This window comes from Peromyscus maniculatus, chromosome 14 (assembly GCF_049852395.1).
Source record: "Peromyscus maniculatus bairdii isolate BWxNUB_F1_BW_parent chromosome 14, HU_Pman_BW_mat_3.1, whole genome shotgun sequence".
NCBI lineage: Eukaryota > Metazoa > Chordata > Mammalia > Rodentia > Cricetidae > Peromyscus > Peromyscus maniculatus.
Window position 1 is genome coordinate 20,258,014 of NC_134865.1, and position 24,304 is coordinate 20,282,317.

At 38.8% G+C, this 24,304-nt stretch overlaps 1 protein-coding gene across 3 annotated transcripts in view; it reads left to right on the plus strand.

Moving 5' to 3' along the window:
- Window positions 1-24,304, plus strand: part of Prkd1 (protein kinase D1) — a 327,884-nt gene that overhangs the window by 219,689 nt on the left and 83,891 nt on the right. For all 3 annotated transcript variants that reach the window (XM_006975259.4, XM_015994159.3, XM_006975260.4), the window contains exons 3-4: window positions 20,786-20,917; window positions 23,119-23,279. In XM_006975259.4, coding sequence (XP_006975321.2) covers window positions 20,786-20,917; window positions 23,119-23,279 — 293 coding nt within the window. The remainder of the gene's footprint in view (window positions 1-20,785; window positions 20,918-23,118; window positions 23,280-24,304) is intronic.

Consider the following 24,304-nt stretch of genomic DNA (forward strand, 5'->3'; position numbering starts at 1 on the left):
TTGAATATATTTTCTGTGCCTTTGAGTTGGTATTCTTCACCTTCTTCTATCCCTATAATTCGTAGGTTTGGTCTTTTCATGGTGTCCCAGATTTCTTGGACATTTTGGTTCATGACTTTGTTGGCTTTAGTGTTTCCTTCGACTGATGAAACTATTTCTTCTACTGTATCTTCAATGCCAGAGATCCTCTCTTCCACCTCTTGCATTCTGTTGGTTATACTTGCATCCGAAGTTCCTGATCTTTTACTCAGGTTTTCTATTTCCAGCATTCCCTCTGTTTGTGTCTTCTTTATTTTTTCAATTTCCCTTTTCAGTTCTTGGACTGTTTCCTTTGTTTGTTTCATTGCTTTTTCATGATTTTCTTTCAGTGCTTTATTGTTTTCTTCCAGGACTTTATTGTTTTCTTCTAATTTGTTTGCCCTTTCCTCTAGTTGTTTACAGCGTTCTTCCAATTTTCTTGTCTTTTCCTCTACACAAGCCTCTACCTTCTTCATGAAGTTACTCATAAGGCTACTTTCTTCTGCTTCTTCCAATTTTTGGTGTTCAGGTCTAGATGTTGGAGGCGGGCTAGGTTCTGGTGATGCTGTATTGCTCTTCATTTTGTTGTATGTACTTCTGCCTTGACGTCTGCCCATCTCCTTGTGGTTCCTTCTTGGTCTTATCAGTGTACTTGTTTCAGAAAGGGCTGACAGATTCAGGAAGACTCTCTCTCTCTTGTCCAAAAGGGAGTTCTCTTGTCCAACTCTCTGGTCCAGAAGGGAAGTCGGGGGCAGGCTCTGGTTCAGAATGGCAGTCGGGGAGAGGCTGGGAGCTGGGGGCCGGTCTCTAAGTCTCAAGAAGTGGCTGGGGTCTCGGGCAGATGGGCGTGGGGGCAGGGCGCGGAGATTGCAGGGGCTGCCGGGGGGCTTGGAAAGGGGGATCCCTTCCGGTGGGGCTAGAAGGGGAGCTGCCCGGTGGCCAGACCCTGGTGCCAAGTTGGGCAGGTCTTCCCGGAGTGGCTGGTGCCCAGGGATGGGGTCCGGGTTGGACCCGGGTACTCACCTCTGGACCAGAAGGGAAGTCGGGGGCAGGCTGGGAGCTGGGGCTGGTCTCTAAGTCTCAAGAAGTGACTGGGGTCTCGGGCAGATGGGCGTGGGGTCAGGGCGCGGAAATTGCAGGGGCTGCCGGGGGGCTTGGAAAAGGGGATCCCTCCCGGTGGGGCTAGAAGGGGAGCTGCCCAGTGGCCAGAACCTGGTGCCAAGTTGGGCAGGTCTTCCCGGAGTGGCTGGTGCCCAGGGATGGGGTCTGGGTTGGACCCGGGTACTCACCTCTGGACCAGAAGGGAAGTCGGGCAAGACTATATTTTTAAATAGCAATTTTTTTTCCCAGCATCCTGGTGGGTGTTCTAAGAAAGTTTTTCATGAAATTGGATTTGGATTGGATGGTAAAATACAGAGTTGGTCTTTTGCAATCCTTAATGCTCTCTGGCATGTACATGCAAATACTCGCCAAAAGCAATAGAAGAAGGAAGTAAGGAGGGATGGAAGGAGAGAAAGAAGGCAAGGAGGATGCAGAGGTGAAGGGTGAAAGGACAGGGAAATCAGAAAGGAGTATCACTTGTAACAAGTAGCTCCTACTTACTGCCTGTTGACTGTTTGCCAGTCGCTTGCCTAAAACCTCATACAGACAGCCAAACCAATTAGGTACCATTTTCGTTGTTAACTCCTTTGTAAAAAGAAGAAATGAAACTCAAGCCAAGATGCTCACTTGGGTCATCTCAAAGGTGAGTGATGAAGAACCAAGGGTCATGCCAAGACTTGACTCGCAGAGCCTGTGACACTCGCCACAACTTACCAAAGTCATTTCTGCATCCTTTCCATCTTAGCTATGCTACACTGGTTATCCTAACTCCAGGTGTTCTTCAGTGATTTGGTTCAAATGTGTGAGAACTGGCCCTGAGATGCCGCAAGACTGAAGAAAAGGGATTCAGATAAATCCAGGGTTTCACCGAGTGCCATTTATTGGGTAACATTTTGCCAGAAGAATGGTCCTGGGCGGTAGCAACATGATCTCCACAATTCGCATCAGAAGGAAAAAAAATATGTATATTGGCCCTGACAAAAAAATTACCTCATCAAATACAGAAGATACCTAGTTTATCTTAAGTAAATATCAAAGAGTCAAGTCCATCTCTGGAGCCAGGATCCAGCTGCAGAGTTCCATGTGGTGCTTAATGGTTTGGTCTATTTGGAGTGTGTTTAGAAACTGTCTAGAAACAACTAAGTTTATTCTGAAACAGTTATTCTTGTTGTGACTCTAGATAACTGGAGCCATTTCAAATGCAGTCTCTACACCAGATATAAGAGCTCCTTGCTAAGGGCAGTGGTTGCCTTCAACTCAAAGTTCCATGGAAGGTTCTTCTCAGGCTTCTGAGACTGTAAAGAACTGGGTTCAAAGAAGGAACTACATTCTCATGAAGTACACTTTACTTCCCTGAATATTCACTCGTAGGACTGAAGCCCTTTTCGTTTCTTAGGATCTGTGCAACTAACTGTATTTTGCTCTGGGGAATAGAGCTTAGCGCTAAGGCTACCCACAAATCATGATTGCTTTCCCAGGCTATCAGGTCAAACTGGGGCCCCTGCTTTCTTTTATGTTAGAGCAACTTAGAACTAACTCAAAAAATTTCTGATAAAGGAAAGGGTAGGGTGTAGGCTCAAGTGAAAGCACAGCTTCAGAGTTCTGTGATCCTCACCCAACATTCAGCTGGAGATGAGCTTGCTTCCTGATTTTCAGGATAAGATTCATTGGCGTCTAGGATGGGTCTGCAACTCTGCATAAGTGGTGTTTTCAATAGACTATGGCCACTATGGACATAGCTTTGAGAATTGGCCCTGGTGACTTATGTAATCTTGAGGACTACAAACAGAGACATATTTATGACATATCCTAGAATTCAAAAAGGAAACAGTGGTGGTGTTTTTTCTCTCATTTGCTTGTTTTAGCAACTGAAAGGCTAGGTCAAGCATAATATAAGCAAAGTCTGTGTTACCCTCCAGCTTGCCTGGTCTTAGATAAGATTCTCACATCATTGTCCAAGCAGGGCAGTTTTTGAACTCACAGGCCATCAGTGGTGAGGAGCTAGATGATAAATAAGTAAGTCATTGAAGCATTCCCCCTAATAGGGGCATCATCATTTAATCAGTCATAGAAATTGTAAGCCAAACTTCACTCTCCCCACCTTACCCTCTCTTCCATTTCTGTCTCTCTTTTTCTTTCTTTCATTTCTTAACTTCAATGAGCTGGACTTTGCTTCTTCAGCCTCTTTAACAGATGGATATAACTGTCCTTATGTTATGCAATATGGAGATCTTTTCTCTGTCCACACAGCTGAGGCGTCATCACATCCTGGAAGGTTCCCCTCTCTCCTCAGTGGCTATTTGCCCCTGCTTCTCTTCTCTGGTTTCACATTTTCTAGTCAGTGCCTTTGATTAGTTCTTTCTAGATCTTTCTAGATGCTCCAACTTCTTTTTTTTTTTTTTTTTTTTGAAATTGTCTATTGAACTCCTGTCATCCATCTTGGCTTCATTGTACTTTTCCTAATGCACTTTACACATTCACATGACTCAGCCGTGGGTCTAAAACAAACAACAAATGGAGTTATTATGTGGTTTCCTATGTTTTTCTATAGACTATTACGGCTTTTCTTTGTATTTTCTCCTTGCTGTTTTCTTAGGTTAAGGAGTTCAGGACTCTTCTTGATTTCTGAAATGACTCTCCTCTGCACTTTGCTCCTCTGTGCCAGTAAACAGCACCTCACTAATTTCAGTAAAACCCTGATACCCTGAGGTGTCACCCTACTAAGGAGGCTGTCATAGGCGGAGTAAAAAAGAATGGTATCCCAGTTCTCTTAGTTAGGTGGAAAGTACTGGATGTTAATTATTCTTTTTTTCAAATAGTACATATATTATATGTGTTCTTTTGTATATGCCATACTTATAAATTAAAGAATTATAGATTTTAAGTCCATACTATGACTTGGTACATTCTAGAGACTCAACTTGAAATTAAAAACATTAACCACCAACCACTTCCACAGAACTATGCACAGATTCTCTCCTTGTGTCATCCAGTAATATACCACACACATCACAGTCTATTTCTCTTGTTTTGTATGTGTTGGTGTATTTGTCCTCTCTCCTCAATAAGAATGCAAACCCTGCAGGGTGACCATGACTTTTCTGCCATGCTGTTATACATATTCTAGAAGGTATTCTGCTTGTTTTATTAAATGTTCTAAGTGTTTAAATAATACTGAGACTGTTACTATAAATGTAGAGTGAGCCAAAAAAAAAAAAAGTTGCAGGCCAACTATACCCTGTGAGTGGTAAGTACGGTGGCTTTTGGAAATGAAATGAAATCTCTACGAGGCATTGATGTCTTGCATACAAAAATCGCCTTTCAGAAGGTTTTGCTCAGAACCTGTGATACTCAGGTTATCCTTGTGCACATTCCTAGAAGATGAGATATAATTGCCTATTCCCCGCTAATCATCAAATAAACAGTCCTCTACTTTAAATTTCCATTTTAAGTTCATTTTCTCAACATTTAAAACATACATGGCATAAAGTTTGCTTGCAGGTCCACATACCATTTTTTTTTCTTCTTTTTATCACTTGCTTTCCACTGGAACAATTGCAAATGGAGTCTAAGGAAATCATTGTTTTCCTACGGCTGTGTGCTGTGCTGAATAACAGGTAGTCTTTACAAGTGACTCAGACTTTGAGCTTAACTAAAGGGGGAGGCTAATACATAAATTGTCTTCTGTTTTTAATACTCATTTTAATGCTTACCTATTATCATTTCAAACAATATTTTCTGATTTAAGATGAGGATTATCATTTAAAATCTATGCTAATTATGTTATGACTCAAATTTTTACAGTTTATTAACTTAAATCTGCATACTTATGTGAAATCTATTATTTTCATTAGACATACAATTAAGTTCTGTGAAGTATTATACTCTGTTGTGATGGGAATATTTCTTCACATCATTTGGGCTACTGTAGTTTATTGGAATATCTTTTTCCACCCTTGTACCCTTTTGTCTATCCTTGATGCTAAGGTGCATGTTTCTTGTATGGACAAAAGAAGGATGGGTCTTATTTTTCCAACTATTGTTAGTCTCTGTCTTTTCATTGGGGGAATTGAGAGCATTGATGCTGAGAGATGTCAATGAGCTGTGATTTTTTTTTTTTTTTGATTCCTGTTATCATGTTGTAATGGTGGGTATATATGTCACCACTTTTGAATTTGTTGGTCTGGAATTTTTTATTCCCTGTGTTTTCTTAGATGCAGTCAACCTCTTTACATTACAGTCTTCCTTCTAGTACCTTCTGGATTTATAGATATTGTTTAAATTTAGTTTTAACATGGAATGTTTTATTTTCTCTTTCTATGGTGATTGGAAGTTTTTCTGGGTATAGGAGTCTAAGACAGCATCTGTGCTCTCTTAGAGTCTGCAGGACATCTGTCCAGGCCTGTCTAGCTTTTAAAGTATCCACTTAGAAGTCATTGGGAAGTCTAATAGGTCTGCCTTTATGTGTTACTTACTCTTTTTTTCTAGAAGCTTTTAATATTCTTTCATTATTCTGTATGTTTAGTGTTTTCATTATTATATGCTGTGGGGACTTTCTTTTGTTGTCTAATGTATTTGATATTTTGTATGCTTCTTGTGATTTGATAGGGCATCTCTTTCTTTAGGTTAGGAAAATTTTCTTCTATGTTTTTTAAAAAACATTTTCTGGGCCTTTGACCTGTATTTCTTCTTCTATTCCTATTATTCTTAGATTTGGTTTTTTCATGGTGTCCCAGATTTCCTGAATATTTTATTTGAGAAGTTTTTTGTAATTTAACATTTCTTTAACTGCTGTATCCATTTCTTCTGTGGCACCTTCAGTGTCTGAGACTTTCTGTTCCATCTCTCATATCCTATTGGTAAAGATTGTCTCTATGATTACTCTCTGATTTCCTCATTTTTTCATTTCTAGATTTCCCTCAGTTTCTGTTTATTAATTTTTCCATTTTCAAGTCCTAAAATGATTTTATTTATTTCCTTTCAATTGTTTGTGTTTTCCTACATTTCTTTAAGAATTTATTAATTTCCTCTTTAAGGAATTCTTATATATTTATAATGGCTATTTTAAAGTCTTTATCTTGCGCTTCCACTATGTTGGAATATTCTGGGCCTGCTGTGGTAGGATAGCTGGGCTCTAGTGGAGAAATATTGTCCTGGCTGTTATTGGTTGTATGTTTTGGTGATAGCTAGGTTTCTGTGATTGGGGAGATTGTAGTTCTAGGTGCTGATATCTGGTCTTTGTTTGGGTGAGTGTTTTGTTCCTTGTTTTCTGTTTCCTCTGTGGTTCTTAGTAGAATACTGTGGCTATGTGTTGCCTTATACAAAATTCTTATGAGGTCTTGATAGGTGTCACCCCTGGGAGTTATGTCTAAAATGTGTTTCTGGGCTATGATATCTGACAATTTAGGAATGGTGATTGGTCAGGGTTGGGGCTGAGGGGGTTCAAAAAAGGAGGAAATAAGGTTATTCCATGAGGGTCTGTTTAGTTATTCTCCTTGGAATAGGGGTAGAGAGTCAGGAGAGGCCACAGCAGAAGGTCTACTACAGAAGTGGCAATGAGACTGGGGAACTGGATTTAGTGGAATAGAGGGAGAGGTGAAGATCTATAGTTAATCTATTTGCTTCCCTGGTCAGAGTATCCGGTGTGTTCCCAGAGAATGCCTGTGGATGTAACCAATCTTCTTATTAAAATAAGAAACATAGAGCCAATGTAAAAGAGAAAGCCGAGAGGTCAGAGCTCAGAGCTAAAATCTTACCTCCTGCAGTGCTCCCAGCTTCCCCGAGAGAGAGAGAGCTTCTTCCTGTTTGTCTGTCTTTAAATAGTCTTTCTGTTCTGCCTTCTCATTGGTTGTAAACCCAACCACATGACTGCCTCGTCACTGCCTGTAAGTACCGCCCTCCAGGTCTTAAAGGCATATGTCTCCAATACTGGCTGTATCCCTGAACACACAGAAATCTACCTAGCTCTTCTAACTACCACGCTCTTGCTATGGCTCTAATAGCTCTGACCCCAGGGCAACTTTATTTATTAACATAAAATTGAAATCACATTTCAGTACAAATAAAATATCACCATAAATGCCTGCTATATTGCAAGGGAGATCAGGAGGGGGAGATCTGTGGTATCCACTAGAGAAGCAGGCTGTGGGGTAGGGGTGGAGGCTGCTACAGGTGTTCTGCTACAGAGCTAGACATTAGACTGGGGCCTTAGATCTGAAAGAGTAGAGGGAGAAGTGAAGATCTGCAGTTAGCCTACCTGCTTCCCTGGCTGGATTGCATAAGTAAACAAATTTATAAATAATTATTCACTTACTACAAAAATATGCAGAGCATTTTTATAATAATATTATAGAAGTCTATATATTGAACTTTAATCATGACTTTTAGATATAAAAATCATATTGTTATTTTTTGTGCTTTCCCAGATTTTGGGGTAATGGCATTCAAATTGGAATAAATATTGTTCTTTCATTTATTAGTACTGACAGTCATACGAGATCTTGAAATCAATACAGATAACTCAGACTATAATATATGAGTAGAATAGCCCAAAACATTACTTTGAGATTAGATATTTAGAACATGATGATTTTAGGAATGCTTTTTTTTTTTTTTTTTACTTTAATCCCAATCTGGTCTATAGACCTAATGAGCTGTGGTGAACATAGTATGTATAAGGCTTCCATGCTCATTTAGTAACCGTGTGGTCTGTTTGTTTGCTATGCATTCGAAATTTCAGTCTGTTCATCTTCTTGGCTCTTTGCTTCTTTAGAGCTGATGAAACTCCTGGATTCTAGATCAGACTCTTTAATCAGTAGTATGCTTTGAAAATACTGCCTCCCAGGTTGTGGCTTTTGTTTTCATTTCCTCTCAAAGCTTAGATATTTTCTTAATTTGTTGTTCTGTCATTTTTAAGAACTTAGGTTCACTTTTTCTTCCCTAAGAAATCTTTAATAAGCTAACAATGCACCACCTAGATTTAGTCTGAGCTCCACATACACGTGCCTGTGATCCCAGAACTCCTGAGGTGGGAGGAGAGGCATGAGAAGCTCACGGGCATCTTGTTTGTGTAGCAGCTTTGAGGCCTGCTTGAGATACAGGCAGTTCTGACCCCACCCCAACCTTCAAAAAGTAAAGCCAAGGAAAGACAGACAAATGAAAAAAAAATGAGCAGCATTAATTAATACATGTATTATTATACGTTGATCATGTTTGCTTTCTCTGTTCCCTAAACTCCCACAAAACAATGGCAGCTATTCAGTTATTTATGACATTATGCACAATGACTTTGAGAAAAATAAAATATTTTATCACGTAGGCACTTGGTTTTGAATGGCTGGTAGAGACTAGTGTTTTGTCAGTATATTATCAAGTATTATTAATTTTGTATATGGGATTTTATTCCTGTTTTAGAGGAGCTGAAGATGCACTTCAGTGGTCAGTTGCTTGCCTGGCATGTATGAAATCCTTCATATCATCCCCAGCATTACTGAAATGAATGAATGAATGAATGAAAAATGATGCCTTATTTTAATGAAAATAGGTAGAGGAGCTCTTTCCAGCAAAAGAAGCTTGGTGTTGCCAGTCACCCATAGATGGCTCAGATGAATATTCTTTCATCTTGCAGGTCTTCATGGATGTGCTGTTCTAGGTTCCCTGTCTCTTCCCCCTTTTGCTTCCAGATGACCCGATGCTCTCAGACCATAGTGAATCCCTGATTACTGCTGTTGAAAGGAGCGAAGTAGTAAATAGAAACTGAGGCTTACCAGTCAAATGAAATGGAGTCCAATAACAGAAGTCTTGGGCAGCAGCTGTACACAACAGTGCGGACGGCTTTGTGCTGAAGGGAGATAGAATCCCGCTCTACATTTGCTGTTCCGAAAAAGAAGAGACACTAAAGTACAGATTACCAGGGAAGGGGCTAGAAGAGGAAATTCTGTACAAAGGGGCCAGAAAAATTTAGGTGGGGACCGATAGTATTATTGTGTATCTTAATTGTGGTTTTTTTTGTTTGTTTGTTTTGTTTTTTTGTTTGTTTGTTTGTTTTTTTGGTTTTTTGAGACAGGGTTTCTCTGTGTAGCTTTGCGCCTTTCCTGGATCTTGCTCTGTTGACCAGGTTGGCCTCGAACTCACAAAGATCATCCTGCCTCTGCCTCCCGAGTGCTGGGATTAAAGGCGTGAGCCACCACCGCCCGGCTCAATTGTGATCTTGATTATATAGTTGCTTGTATGGTCAAATGTGTACCTAGTGAATAAATTTTAGTTTATGTAAAACATATTTCAACAACCCTTAGTGGAAAATATGAACTATGATTTTAATATTCAGAAATTAATAGACATGGTTTATTTTACTGTAAGGAATTGGTGTAACCCTGTAGCACAGACTATAGCCATTGCTTTGGTTACCCCTTGAAAGGTACACATCACATACTCGAGACAAGGAGAAATAAGGCTAATACTGACTTGGAAGCTTTCATCACTGGCTTTCTTAGTGCTGGAAGGTTCTTTTCATACTACAAGAGGAGAAAAGAAATCAAAAGACTTACACAGTTTTGAACTTTGTGAATAACAATATGACTGTCATGGCAAGATAAGTCCACTTGTATAAAAATGACACAAATGTTTTAGGAATAATCAGCTACTTTCTAGATGGATTTAAAGCCTGACGCACAAGATGGAATTATGGCTGGTGCTGTTAACTGGGCCACCAATGTGTCTGGCTAGTTGTAGGGCCTATGGAAGAACGTAATAATGTTATTCTGCTACATGGACTCCGTAACAAACTGCCCCTTATTATGCCCTTAACTTTATACTCATATCAGTGCATGTCTTGACTCTCATCAGAGATGCTTCTTTATAGTAGGTAGTGATTGATATAAAGACCCTCAATTATTCAACATGCAAAGAATAAGAGACTATGACATGCTCAGCTCTAAAGGAGATGTCTATATCATATTCCCTTTCCAGAAGGTTCAGAAAGAGTGGTTGGAAAGATCATTAAAAGCCATAAGTGGTATGTATCTAAAGTGAAATGATATTTGTCAGAAGTGACAGGGCCATTGCACATACAAACAGACAGTGGCTGAGAAAACATGGACAGACCTGTGCAAAATCAAGCCAGACAAAATTACAGCATGGATTGGAGGAGGGACTCATGGAGTCCCACACCTAGCTGAAAAGCTATTGACAGTTGATGCTGTTGAGGAGAGAGCATTAGTTTTCTTCAAGGATGAGGGTCCTAAGAGACAACCTATGAACATATGTATAGTACTAAGTGAATGTCATGCATTAAAATAAAAAAGCTTATGACATTGGGGAGGAAAAATGAAGGTTAAGTTATGGGAAAGAATTAGAGAAGAAAGAATGAGAGGTGTATTTGTGGATACATTTTATATGTATCTGAAATTCTTCATAAACGAATTTAAATTAATAAAGGCATCGATCAGCATGATGCTCTTTACGTCCAGAGCCAGTCCTTTTGGCAGTGGGAGCATTCAGCAGAGTTGAATGGGATTCAACAGTAGTTGAACCCTTTTTATTTCTGGAGGGACTACTCAGTGGATTTCACAGCTTTTAGGGATTTATGCTTAAAAATCAAATATAAACATCTGTTTTATGAAAAGCACGGTGAGGTTTTCAGAAATCTGAAGCAAAGCACATAGGCTCTCAGCTTGGAGCCTCTGCTTGCAAACATACTGGACAACAGTGATGCTGTTAATCCCAGCAACCCCTGTTGCCCTCCCTCGTTTCTGTATAATGCTGCACCTAGTTTTTGCTACAGTCTTTCAGTTAGAAGCCTAAAGGGTAATTTGTATGCTGGTGTTCCTCATGTAAATTAGGTCATTATCCTTTTTAAAGGTATAAAGTCTCCTGTACATGATAGCACTTTCTAAGCAACAGACTTGACCTTTCGATCCTCTGTTCAGAGTACCTGCAGAGCATGCACTCATTAGCTTGAATTTGACTCCATGACATTTTTACTTAATTTTTTTTTCCTCTGTGCTAGACACATGGGGTAACCATTTGCATTCTTTCTTGACCTGAGATGCTCTCTAATCTCTTTCCAGCTGTGGCATTTGTCATTCAGTCCCATCAGGATATGGTGACCCTTCTTTTCTCACTGCAATTCCTAACTGTTAATTGATTCACATTAAAGAAGGAACTAGAAACAGCCCTATGGACTTAGCTCTACTTAATTATGGTTAACCAGAACAGTAGAAAGAAAAGCAGTTTCCTCTGGAGAAAAAAACAAATGATAATAGTTTCTTAGAGTTCTTAGGTTTAAGTGCTGTTGGCTGGTAATAAAGAGCTTCATTCCTCTCCATTATCACTGATGGTCATGATAATATTAATCATAGTACATAATATTAATAACAGTGATTCACAATTTGATATTTCTGGATTTCAAAGGCCATGCTGTTAATCAATTTGCTAATAACTTTTAGTTATCACTCGACCAAAATGTAGTTGTTTCCTCCTCAGAGCCCAATAGGGATAGTTTGACTTACCAGGTTTCCTAGAGAAGAGCAATGAGATACAGAGAAGAGAGGGTCATTGTCCAAGATCATCCAGTTGCAGTGACTTGTGATAGAGCCTAGATCAGCTCTGATATCATATCCATGGCTTATCATCATTGCCATAGTGCCTGAAATGTCAAAGGATACTATCAAGGACATCTCTGGGAAGTTTTCTCTGAAACCATTTGTAATTTGATTCTGATTGTGATTTTGACAGGCTTTGTTTTGAACTTGAAATATTATATTTGCAGATTATTATGACTTAGTGAAGTGTAGACACCTGGAATTGTAGGTAGGCATGACTTTATTTTACCACAGGTGTTAATTGATTGTTTTCATATGTGTGCATGCATTCTGAGATGCTGTGATCTCCATCCTCCAACAATCTGTCATGCTATGTGTGATACATTTTGTGATAGAAATATACCCACAAGCTGCTCAAAGGATAACTATTATGTAAGTGGCCATCCTACCAAGAGTGATCTACAGATTTAATGTAATCCAAATAAAAATTTAAATGACATTCTTAATAGATTTAGAAGAAAATTAACTTAAAATTTAAATGGAAGCACAAAAGACCAAAGATAGCCAAAGAAATCCTGAACAAAAAGAATAACGCAGGAGATGTCACCATACCTGATTTAAAGTTGTGTACAGATCCATAGTAATGAAAACATGGTTCTGGGAGAAAACAGACACATAGATCACTGTAATAAAGTAGAGGACCTAGCTAAAGGTACATTTTCCCCCACAAAGATGTCAAAAATATATATTGTAAGAAGGGCAGCATCTTCAAAGAATGGTGCTAAGAAACCTGGATATCAACACGCAGAAGAATGAAACTGATTTTTTATCTCTGATTGTGCACAAAAGTTAGCTATAAATTGATGGAGGACCTCAACATAAGATGGTGATCTGAAATTTCTAGAAGAATATGTGAGAAGTACACTTATGGGGTTCACAGCTGATTAAGGAGTAAGAAGCTTGTGAGAGACTTTTTCCCCCACCCATGACAGATTATTGATAAAGCCAGTTTTGTGCAAGCTCAGTAGAGATGCCTACACAATGTAGGTGTGCCTGAACACAATGGTTTCACCATGCCTAAAGGATGGCATTTCATAGTGTTTCTTCCTGTCTTCCAACTCTTAAATTCTTTTTATTCCTTCTTCCTCAGTGTTCCCTGAACATTAGAGGAAATAGTGTAAGTATCTCATTTAGGATTAGACTCTCAGCCATCACTAATTTTCATCACTGAATAAACCAGTGAGTCACAAAACAAAGCAAATAGATGGAAATTTGAGACAGAGATATGTAAGCGAGAGAGTAGGTATAAAGAGATGATAGGAAGTAGTCGGGTACTAGTAATCATTATGTGTGTGTGTGTGTCTGTGTGTTGTGCATGTGTGTGTGTGTGTCTGTGTTCAATATAGACATACATGAAATTGTCAAAAGACAAATTGGTTAATAAAAATAAACATGCTCAGAAGGGTGTATATCAGAGAAAGTGGGAGTTTTCCACAGGTGGTAGTGAGCATGCAGTGAGGCCAGGGAACCTTCTTCAAGCAGGTGGGCTGGGGTGTGGCAGAGGTAGGAGTCAGCTGGCGGAGGGGCACCTGCTTGCAAAACACAAGGGAAGAAGTGTAAAAGACAGAAGCATCCAACAACAATGGTGGGAAAACAAAGTTTTCTGAGAGATTGTTCTTGGTGAGTTTGTTTTCAATGTGGAAAGAGATATCCCAAAGTATTTTCATTTTTTACCCGTCTCCTTCAATTATAAAGCATTGTGTTTTATAGTTCCTTTTATTTATGTTTATATATTTCCAGGTAACAATTATTTCTTATGTCTATTCTGTATCTATTTTGGCCTTGATGTTATATCTGAAATAATGCTTTATGGTGGACATGAAGATCAAAGCCCTGTGAAAAATGAAAGGGAGCCTTCTTGTGTGATAACTGTCTTCCATGAGTACATCCTGAACAACCTCTTGGATAAGGGTTAATGCTGCCATCAAACATTTCTTATGTCCTGCTGTCTTCTGGTTCAAGAAAAAGGAGGTGGAGCAGGGGTGGCGAACTTTTTTCTAGGATAGAATAGTTTGTACTTTTCCTAATAAAATATATGCCTTGTCATCTGAGCATTAAGCCTGGTATCTAACAATGTATAGAAATGTGTCCCTGGATGCTGTAATTATATCCTGTACCTGAAATCAGTAAACATAATTAGCTTTCTGTGATCTATGGCATGATTATTGTAAGTAAATCTGTTGTGATTGTGCTGAGTAAAAGACTCTGTAAGAGAAGATTATTTTAACTTCTACTCTTTTATTAGTAAATTTTGTTCTTTCATCCATTCATATATGTACAGTATGTATTTTGCCTCTCTGTTCTACCCTGTTTTCCATACCAGCTCTGACCCCATTCCTCCCTAGGAATTTCTTCCCCCTGTTTATTAGTTCTGGTTTTATTTAGTGTCTCATTGAATTTAATCAGACTATCTATGGAAGTTTGTAATTAGCCACGAGTGCCTGTTTAACTGGCCAGTGCTCACAGGACTTGGCATGAACCTCCCCTCCTCCAGAAGCTATGACCAAGGGCTTAGATTCTAATGAGTTTTTCTCCCATGTTTGCTAATTGTGAATGATTTTTATAGGATGACCTACCTGTGTTGAACTGTTATATTTTTCAGCATATTTTAAATTAATATGTACACCATATCTATGGATTATCAATTATGAACTCCTATTGAGTTCTTTTTCTTATAAACCATCATTTTGAAATATCACTATATAGAATATTTTATTTCAAGTGGGGTTAAATATTTTCCTTCCTCTTCTGTTAAACTTTTCAATATTTGTTAAAATATTCTAATTCTTATCAAGGAAGACTTTAGAAAAATTTCACTAGACAGAACAAGATTTCATTAAAAACTGACAATGCCTCACCCCTACAGGAAAAAAATAAATAAAAAACTACAGGCAACTAAGGAGGGCTAAGAGTGGGAGAAATAGTCTTTCCTAGGAAAGAGCACACCAATTAGTTACGCAATACCAATGGTCAACCCTGAAAACATACATAAAGATAACATAAAGACTGAATAAATTGTACTTATATATTTAGGGGTGTGTATGTGCCTCTCTCTGTGTGTATACATACTTATATATGTAACAATAATTAATGAAAATAGAGAACATGAATATGAAAAAGAGCAAGGAGAGGTGTATATGAAGATTTGGAGAGTGGAAAGGAAAGGGGGAATAGTACAAATATACTATAGTCTCAAAAAATAATAATGTTTTAAAAATACTTATATTGGTTCTAGAGAGATGAACTTATGGTTAAGAGTGCTGACTGTCCTTCTAGAGTAGAATGTCCTTCATGGCTCCATTTCCAGCATCTACATGGTGGTTCAAGCCATCTGTAACTCCAGTCCCAGGGGATCCAACTCCATCTTCTGGTCTTGGCTGGCACCAGGCATGCACATGATGCACAGACATATATGCAGAGGAAACTCCCATATACATAAAGTGGGTTTTTTTGTAAAAAAAAAAAAAAAAAAAAAAAGTAGAAGTAAGATAATTTATATAAATGATTCCTTAAAAGGAAGTTTCTGTGTCCTGAAATACTATTTATTTGAGTCCATTAGAAATTATTAACTTAAAGGTCTTGTTTCTTGGATAATTTGCTTTTGCCTCATAAACTTGATTTTATTCTGGAACATCTTCCTTCCTCTGTTTTCTTAAAGATGGTCCTTTATAGAACAGACCAAGAACGATTGCAGTGGAATTGTTTGGCTCATTTTGTATTTAAAATCGAACCTGTCTGCTGTGGACCAGGCTTCTATTTCTCTCACGTCTCCTCACAAAAGGCTGCCTGAAGGTCTTTTCTGTTTCAGCCTGTGAATCTAGTTAGCCTAGCATGCCTTTTTGAGCAGAGCCACTCTCCTGCCTCAGCCTGCCCTTGCATGGCCACTTCTGTCTCTGATATATTCCATTTTTGTTTACACCAGTTTATCTTTTATTAGGATAGATTGTTTTTGTGTTGCTAGTCTGACTTAACAATATACTATTCCAGGTAGGACTGTGAACTGTGTGTGTGTGTGTGTGTGTGTGTGTGTGTGTGTGTGTGTGTGTGTGTGTGTGTATTCTTTTTTATTAGTGTGTTTGTTATTCAAAATAACATTTAATACATGTATGTAATATACTCTGCTTTGCTTTCCATTGTTTCTTACTGAGTCATTCTCAGCTGCCTAATCAGTAGCTTTAACTATGTGTTCTGTTGTCATGGTTGCTATGATTTCTGGCATGGTATATTCATGGCCCGCTAGGTTCTCGTCATTACACCTCACTCATGTTTTCCATATCAGATGTTAAGTCTACAAGTAGAAATTTCTTTTTTCATTTTCTTGACTATGTGAAGGTATTTTTGCAGGGGCTGAATAATAAATCATTGAATGATATTGCTGTTGCAGGGTTATGAACCCTTCCTAAAGCTTACTTTGTCCAGGTTTAATTAAATGGGAAAGGTGGGGTTGATTTCCCCAATGTGGCATGATGGGAGAATTTTTACAGAAGTGGCATGGAAAAGAAAGAAGTTTAACCAGTCCCTGAGTACAGATTTGTGTGGATTGGTAGGAGGGAGCAAAATGTAAACAGGCCCAGATGTCATCTTACCATCACTGAGGCACACCAGGGCCTCAGCACTTTGGATATGGGAACTCTCTGTTGGCATCATCTAGGTGTCTCCTAGGCAGTTGGGAGTCACATAACTAGCTAACTAACCATCCTCATGGTGTACCAGACAAGTGTGAAGAAGCCACAGCAATTATACAAAAAAGATAATCTTATTAATATATGTAATTAAATGAAATCAGACTATAAATCGTTTGCCCCTTTCATATCTATTCTCTGCCTTTTAAAGTACCCATCCTTCAGAGTTGTGTAGGATTCCTGCTCAATGAAGCCTTCAGAGACAGACTCAGGCACCCATAGCTGCTTTCTCTACTGACCTTGATGCATTTTCTGATTGTGTATGGGGCTGGCGTTTTCAACATGACTTGTATCTCACATTCACAGATACCCTACTTCAGTCAGTTTTCTACCCAGTAGACTTTTGGATAGATTACTAAAAGATGATATAAACCAACTCTACACTTCAGGTTACTAGGACCTGTGGGGAGTAACTTGAGAAAGGCATGAAACCCCTACTTTTCAGGCTTGTTATTAAATCTGAACAGTGAGTAGTGGTTACAAAGGAGTATTGGAAGCTCCCGATGAAAATCTGGATAATGATTTGATGGTTTCTGATGAGCTGAGTCTTTACAAATGTTATAGCATGTTGCAGAGTGGGGTCATCCCACCTAGAAAGCTTTCCATTAGCAGAAGATGATTTTTGTGTGTTTGTTATGGTTATTTTTGAGAGCGGGAAGACTGAGACAGCAACAGTGTGAATGTGTATGGGGTCCTGGCATTCAGAGGCTCCTTTTAATATCTAGATACTAAGGAAGAAAGATATCTTCAGAGTTAGGAAAACCTTCAAAGCATCTTTCCTTGTGTTAGACCCGAGGATTCTTGGGATGATATTGATTACCATGTAGCACAAGCCACAGCTCATTTTAAACTATGACTTACTGTTGTTTTCAAAAACAATTATTGCTTGTAACTCCAAACTAATCAGATGATATGGATTTGAAATCGGGGAGTTTATGCACAATGTGTTTTTAAAAGACTGATAATGAACTGAAAAGCTTTCTATAGTTGACTTCATGGAATCTTTTAATTCCTTCAACATTTTTAATGTCTCTGAAATAAGAATGCATCCTTATAGAAGGTCACGTGTCACATTGGGTTGCAGTGGCCAGCTTTTCTTTGGGTGTTTGGAAACAGCATTTTCTATATATATAGCCCAAGCTGACCTGAATGCTTTGAGTAGACTAGCCTACCTCCGTGTTGCTTGGAATACCCTGTTCCACTACACAAAATGGCACTGTTTTTTTTTTTGTGTGTGTGTGTGTTGTTGGTTTTTTTTTTAATCGTTCTCAATGACAAAAATAAATTTCTCTTGTCGTTTTTCAAAGAAATGATACATTGTGGTAACTGAGAGAATCTGTACAATTCTGGTGTCAAGACTGGTTGAGTCCACATTCTACATTACTGAGTGTGGTACTTTAATTTTTGTTCAGTTTTCTCACCTGTATAGTGAAGTAATAGTATCCACCTCTTAGAATTAAATGAAATTGTGTTTAAAGCATGTTAATCACATCTTTCTAGTCTATCAGTCCCAACCTGTCACAGCTGCAAAGAGTTAATGCTGCTCCCAAACTGCCAAAATAGCCGTTAAAAAAATTAACTAAAAATCCTGGAAGATCTGACATTGTTTTACTTTATTATGCAAATAGTTTTGACCTCCAGAGACGATTTATTTTGCTTCAGAAGCCTCATTTCTTCTGTACTGCTAACCAGTTTAGTCCATTTTGTCCAACAATTTATAATGAACCTGTAAAGAACTACTGATTATATTAAGATTTTTGGCTCAATTACCTGTTTCAAATGCTCAGTGACTAAGGAAAGCATGTCATTTTCTCCTCTCTTGCATGCTGGAGTGTAACAATAGACCGTGAATAGAGCAAATCAAAGAGACACAAATACCAGTATGAGGGCCCATTGTGTTCAGTTTGTCTCCCTGTCATATCGTTTTAATTTAGGTCGGCTGATTGATTATGACAGGCTCATTGTTCCTTTCCTGGAATCTCTAGACATGTTAATATTCCTATTCTTATCTGTCCATTCTGATTCCAAAACTTAAATGAAATGGAATTGCAGCCTTCACTTTGTTTGCCTGCGCTAAGTGATTATCTCTGAAGTGCGATTTTGTGATTAGACGAGCCGGCATGCATATACTCAGCTAATGCTGATTTCCCCCAGGGTGCAGCACAGGTAAATTCATAATGAATGGATGTTGTGCTTTGATTTCAAATGGATGCAAAACCTCACCACGCTTAGTCGTTTTATTTTAAAAATGTATTTAATTATTCTAAAATTAACAGGAGAATATTAAAATTGAACTTTAGTAATGTGGCATTTAAACATAAGTCAAGGGTGCTAACTGCTTATGAATGTTAATCCCCTTCAAAAACCAGAAGGAAAAAAGAAAACTACCTGACATAAATTAGAGGGGGAGGTGTCATTGAAAATCTTTAGTTTAATTATTTATATTCTTCCTGATTAATTCCTAAAATGTCTCAACGCAGCTTGCTATTTGTATTGTCAAATTCTAGTGTTTCTTATTTTGAAAACTACAATAATTATTCAACTAATTACTGTCATAGTATTGTCAGAGTTGTTTGGTCCTGGGGAGGGTGAATTCGAGGATGAAGGGGACTAGGAATGAAAGATTGGCACAGTGTATTCAAGTGTTTTCTTTAATGGTTTGGGGGAAATTGCTTATGAGTATCAGAGATCAATTTTAAGGAGGTTTTAGTATTCTCCAGATTAGATACATTTTAACCCAATCACCAGAGTGTATGATTGGTACGCAAATCATAACCACACATTTTTACTGATTGATTTAGTGAAAGCATTGTCAATAATATTGTTAATCTACATATCCCTTGATTTGCAGCATATTTTCTCCAAAATTCACCAGGACTAAAACCTGAGCGATCAAGTGTCCAGAGATGTGTCCTGGTGTTAGTGGAGGTTGAGGTCTTAGGGGATTAGAGGACACTATCCTCAGGCAAGCCTTTCCCTTTCAGGAGGGAGGAACTGAGGTTTGTGTGATTATGTGTGATGTCATGTAGATCATGTCTGTGGTGCTTGCAGCACGTCTGGACTGCCAGGAGAGCACTGTCTGCCTTCAGAATGAACACCGAGCATGAGCTCACTTGTGCAGAGAAGCCTGAGATGCACCTCTGTCCACTCTTTCCCTTTTTCCTTCTTAATTTGAGCAACAACATAAATGTGGGCCACTTTTACATTATAAAAGAAGTATGTAGAAAAGTATAATTGGAATCATGTGTATCATATTTTTATAAGTATTTCATCGAATGGGCAATAATTAGAAATAACAGAAGTTGCACTCCATCATGAACATAGTATATTGGTGCCTTTCTCTGAATGGACCATGGCTGGTCCATGTGCATTAATCTCTCCACTTGATAGGTTGTTGAGGAAGCTTCAGGGTTATTTAGAGGTTGTCCTTTGAATGTTTGGTTTCATTTTTCATCTGTTAATACATCTCTGTCACTCCAAGAGGGTAATGGTCAGACTTTTCCACTCCAAATGGCACCCGAATGGCTTTAATGTCGCTTTTCATAGTGTTCCTCTTCATCTGAAAACTCAGTTTGCACATCTGTCTAAATTCAGCCTGATACCTCTTCATTTGATTAATGTGTTTGCATACCTTAGGGGAAAAGAAATTTTTTTTAACTATGATACTTTTATGAATTCTTTGAGAATTTTGTACATGCATACAATGTTCCTCCCAGATTCACCCTTACCCCACATCCCTTCCCAGTCTCACGTCCTCTGAGTTCAGGTTGTTCTCCTCATAATTCATGGGTATGATCCAGGCTCTGGAGCATGGTCACCCTCCCAGGGACCACACTCTCTTAGAGGAAACTGACTCTCCCTTTCCTAGGAGTCACCAACAGTCAACAGCTCCTGACTAGGGGTGAAAAGCAAAATATTTTCAACTAATATCAGGTATCCATGAAGTAGATGGCTTCTCGTGTCAATCACCTGTTCTTCTAGTATTTTATTGTTATTGAAATGATGTGAAACATTGCTGTGAAGGAATGGAGAAGAAGAGGGACTGCTATGGCACCAGACATAACATTGTAATTCTGAGGAAAACCTAATGAATGAAAGTACAAGCCATGCTGCATCCCATTGTCCGTATGACTTGTAAGGTGTTAAGATGATGTGTCATGTAGCCTGAGCTAGCCCTGATCAGACTCTATACCCAAGGTGGGACTTACATCCTCTTGCTTTCACCTCCCTCTTCTGATACCAGACATGTACTGCGACACTTGGCTGGTTTTCCAGAACTTGTTTACAGAATTGCCTCCCTGCTCACTCACCTATTACCAGACATGCTTTTTTTGCAGATCAGTATATGTTCACTAAATCTTTTTCAACATGCTGTTTCTGCAGCTTCGGCCACCTTGGAAGACTTCCAGATCCGGCCCCATGCTCTCTTCGTTCATTCATACAGAGCCCCCGCTTTCTGTGATCACTGTGGAGAAATGCTGTGGGGGCTGGTACGCCAAGGCCTTAAGTGTGAAGGTGAGTTGTTTTCTGCCCCTCCAGACTTGACACATGCTGGACCTGATGCTTCTGTGTGCCCTGCATGGCGCTGTTCTCTCTCCTACATATCCTCCAGTCCTCTTCGCGACTGTGCCGCTGTTTATGGGGCATTTTGTTCAGTTTCTAAGTTTCCTGTCTTTGCTCTTCCTTCCTGCGTCTACACACTGAACTCTCGCTTCTTTCCTCACGCGGAAGTGTTCCCCACTGTAATGCAAGGGATAATTCAGCCAGAGATTAAAACTGAGATTCCCATCTTATTTAAGACAGAAATTGAAACAATACACGTTGAAAGGAGCAGAGATTGAGATGTTTGCTCAAAGGGCCCAAGGTCACTCCAGTGCTGAATGTGAAAAATGGGACTTCCATGTGTGTTTTCACACCAGACTGTGGGGTGAGCATTCCCCCAGAGAGAACTGCTTGAACTGGACGATTCAGTGTGCAAGAACAGTGCCATCTAGTCCTGAGGTCTCATGCAGCCCTCCCTGTGTTCTCTACTGGGGTCGATGGATTGCTTTGAAGAGTGGCCACAATGATCACCCTTTGAGAATACAACCTATATTTATCTGTAATAAATAAATATACAGATAACCTGTATCTTGAGTTGTTGAACTCTCACCAGTGGAGTGGAAGTTCAAAGATGACAATCTAGAAGAAGCTATGCCTAAGGTGTGTCGATTTGGCTATATTTCTTTCACTCTGACAAAACACTTGAGAGAATTTCTCTTAAAAAAGGAAAGATTGTTTGGGCTCATGGCATCAGAGGTTCAAGTCCATGGTCACTTTGTTCCATTGTATCTTGGTCTATAATGAAGCAGAACATGAGGGCAAGGACTGTGTAGCTAAACGATGTCACTCACCTTATGACAGGTGATACGTTGACATTATAGACAAATTGTTACATACTCCAACCTATAATGAAACAGGGTAAGCATTCAAATTCAAAAAGATGTTGTGTAATATGAAAGATGGATCATCACACTAAACAAGACCCAAACATAGAAGAGCAAATATTAAATCTTGTAGCTTCATGCTCAGCATCTATGCTACATAGTTGTATAGCGTGATCTCTAAATAGCTTAGACAGCCCTGCTCTAATGGCTTTGCTACTTGTAGCTCAGGTGACCTCTCTTAGGCTGGCTCTGCATAATGACTATCTTTCCTCAGAAAACACCCCATTTTCATGGCATCTCCAAATTCCTGGGATCTCCACTGTATCTTTATCATCTCTTTATTATGGCCATGCATTGTTCTTTCAAGCCTACAAGCACTTTTAACTGCTATACTACTTAGTCTCCCAGGTATTTCTTTCAAATGCCATTAGAAACTCCCATGACCCTATAAATCTTTCACTCTGTGTACCCACAAAACAAGAAGCAAGTGAACATACCTCATTTTACTCTCAGGGGGAGCTATACCTAGGACTTCTTGGACAACAGCTTCATCAAGCTCTATGTATCTTGGCAACTGAATCGTAACGTATGTTTTATGAAAAGTTGTCTGACCTATTTTGTGACAGTCAAGGGAATTCTAAGTAGCAGGTGCCAGTTATGTGAGGAATGTGCAGAGTATAAATATTAGGAGAAAATAAAACTTCCCAAAGTGGGAAATATGCTTCCAACCACCTGCTATCTGGAAACCAATAAGTGATGTACTTTATATATCACTTTAGTTCTGTGGAGTAGTTATTTTTATCTCTACTTTACAGACTGGGAAATTGAGATAAAATTATTTGTTCAGGGTCATGTTTACAAGTAAGTGACATTGACAAGCTTCAGATCAGTGTCACCCAAACTTGTGACATACCATGATTAATTTCCCCTCTATGTGCCCACACACATTTAAAATTATAGCAGCTAAAATGGTATAAAATTTTTAAAATATATTTGTAGTCTTTTCTAAACCCAAATTTATTTTAGGTAGAACATCAAAAAATGCACGAATAAGAATTTAAAAACAACAGCTATGGGAGTCGTTGAGCATTTACAACAAAATATTCTGAAGCCCACATTCAAATAAGGAGCAAAAGGAATCAGAGCAAACATAAAAGAAAATTTGTATTTCCGAGTAGCATCAAGATAAATGGATGTTGTGCTATGTTTTCAAATTCTTAATTTATAAGTAATGATGGAGTAGATTTAATTTCTGGTTAAATAAGAGCTATTTTTATGTTTGTTTTTCAGGATGTGGTCTGAATTACCATAAGAGATGTGCATTTAAAATCCCCAACAATTGCAGTGGTGTGAGGAGGAGAAGACTCTCCAATGTTTCCCTCACAGGGCTCAGTACTATCCGCACATCATCTGCTGAGTTCTCCACCAGTGCCCCTGATGAGCCTCTACTGGTATGGCCTCCTATCTGTCTATTACCCATTTGCTTGAGAAATCTGGGGGATGTTGATATCAGTGTCAAACCAGGAGAACATGCTGAGAGGGAGACACAGCCTCCGTGTTAATGACTTTGTTTCCACAGGTCTCTGTTATAGGTTGGTCGTTGTATCATCAAATCTCAAACAGCTTTGAGTTTGCTTTCTTCCCTGAGCTTCATAAAACTGAAAAATATGTGAAGCTCCATATGGTCATAAGGCCTGAGCAGTGTGAATTCATGTGATAATGTTGCAAACGATAGTCTCCTCTGCAGATTTCTAAGGCCTTATAGCATCCTGAATATTTCTGCAGAGCTAGAATCTGAAATTTGCCTTTATGAAAACACCAAAGTCTTACTGTTTGGCATTACTGATAAGCACCGTGAGCACAGTAGCACTTAGCTAAAATATTTCTAGTGCCTGTGAAACAGCTGATGGTCACTGTGAAAGCATTTGTTAAGGAAATTAACTTCTGTCTTCGAAACATTAGTGAAAGAATAGGGTGATGGTTGTGTGAGTTACTTACAACAAGAATGGGGTTCTGAAATAACGAATGGCTTCAGGCTCCACCTTTCCCTTGTCTACTTTATCTCACCATTACATTGATCCGGTATAGCATAGTTATTACAGAAATTGATGAAAAACAAAATTGCAAGCATTACTAAGACAATTAGGTCAAGTAAATCCACCTTGAATTTGAGTGGAAACAGGGAGGTATCTATGACAATTTCTAATTGATGTTACATGGAGAGTATTTGATTGTGACTTTAAATGACTTAAATTTTGTTGCAGAATAAGCCACATGTCAGATGGTCACTCATTTTTACAAATAGGAAGCCTATAGCCTGTGCCTACATTGCTGTTTTGGTGGCCTTGCCTTTTTTCATTATTCTTTAACTGAAACTATTGGGGGAAGATAGGTACTACATCTTCGTAGTAATTAGATGAATATGATAACTTCCTATTATTCAGAAGGTATATTTGTGACTCTGTGTAATTCCGTG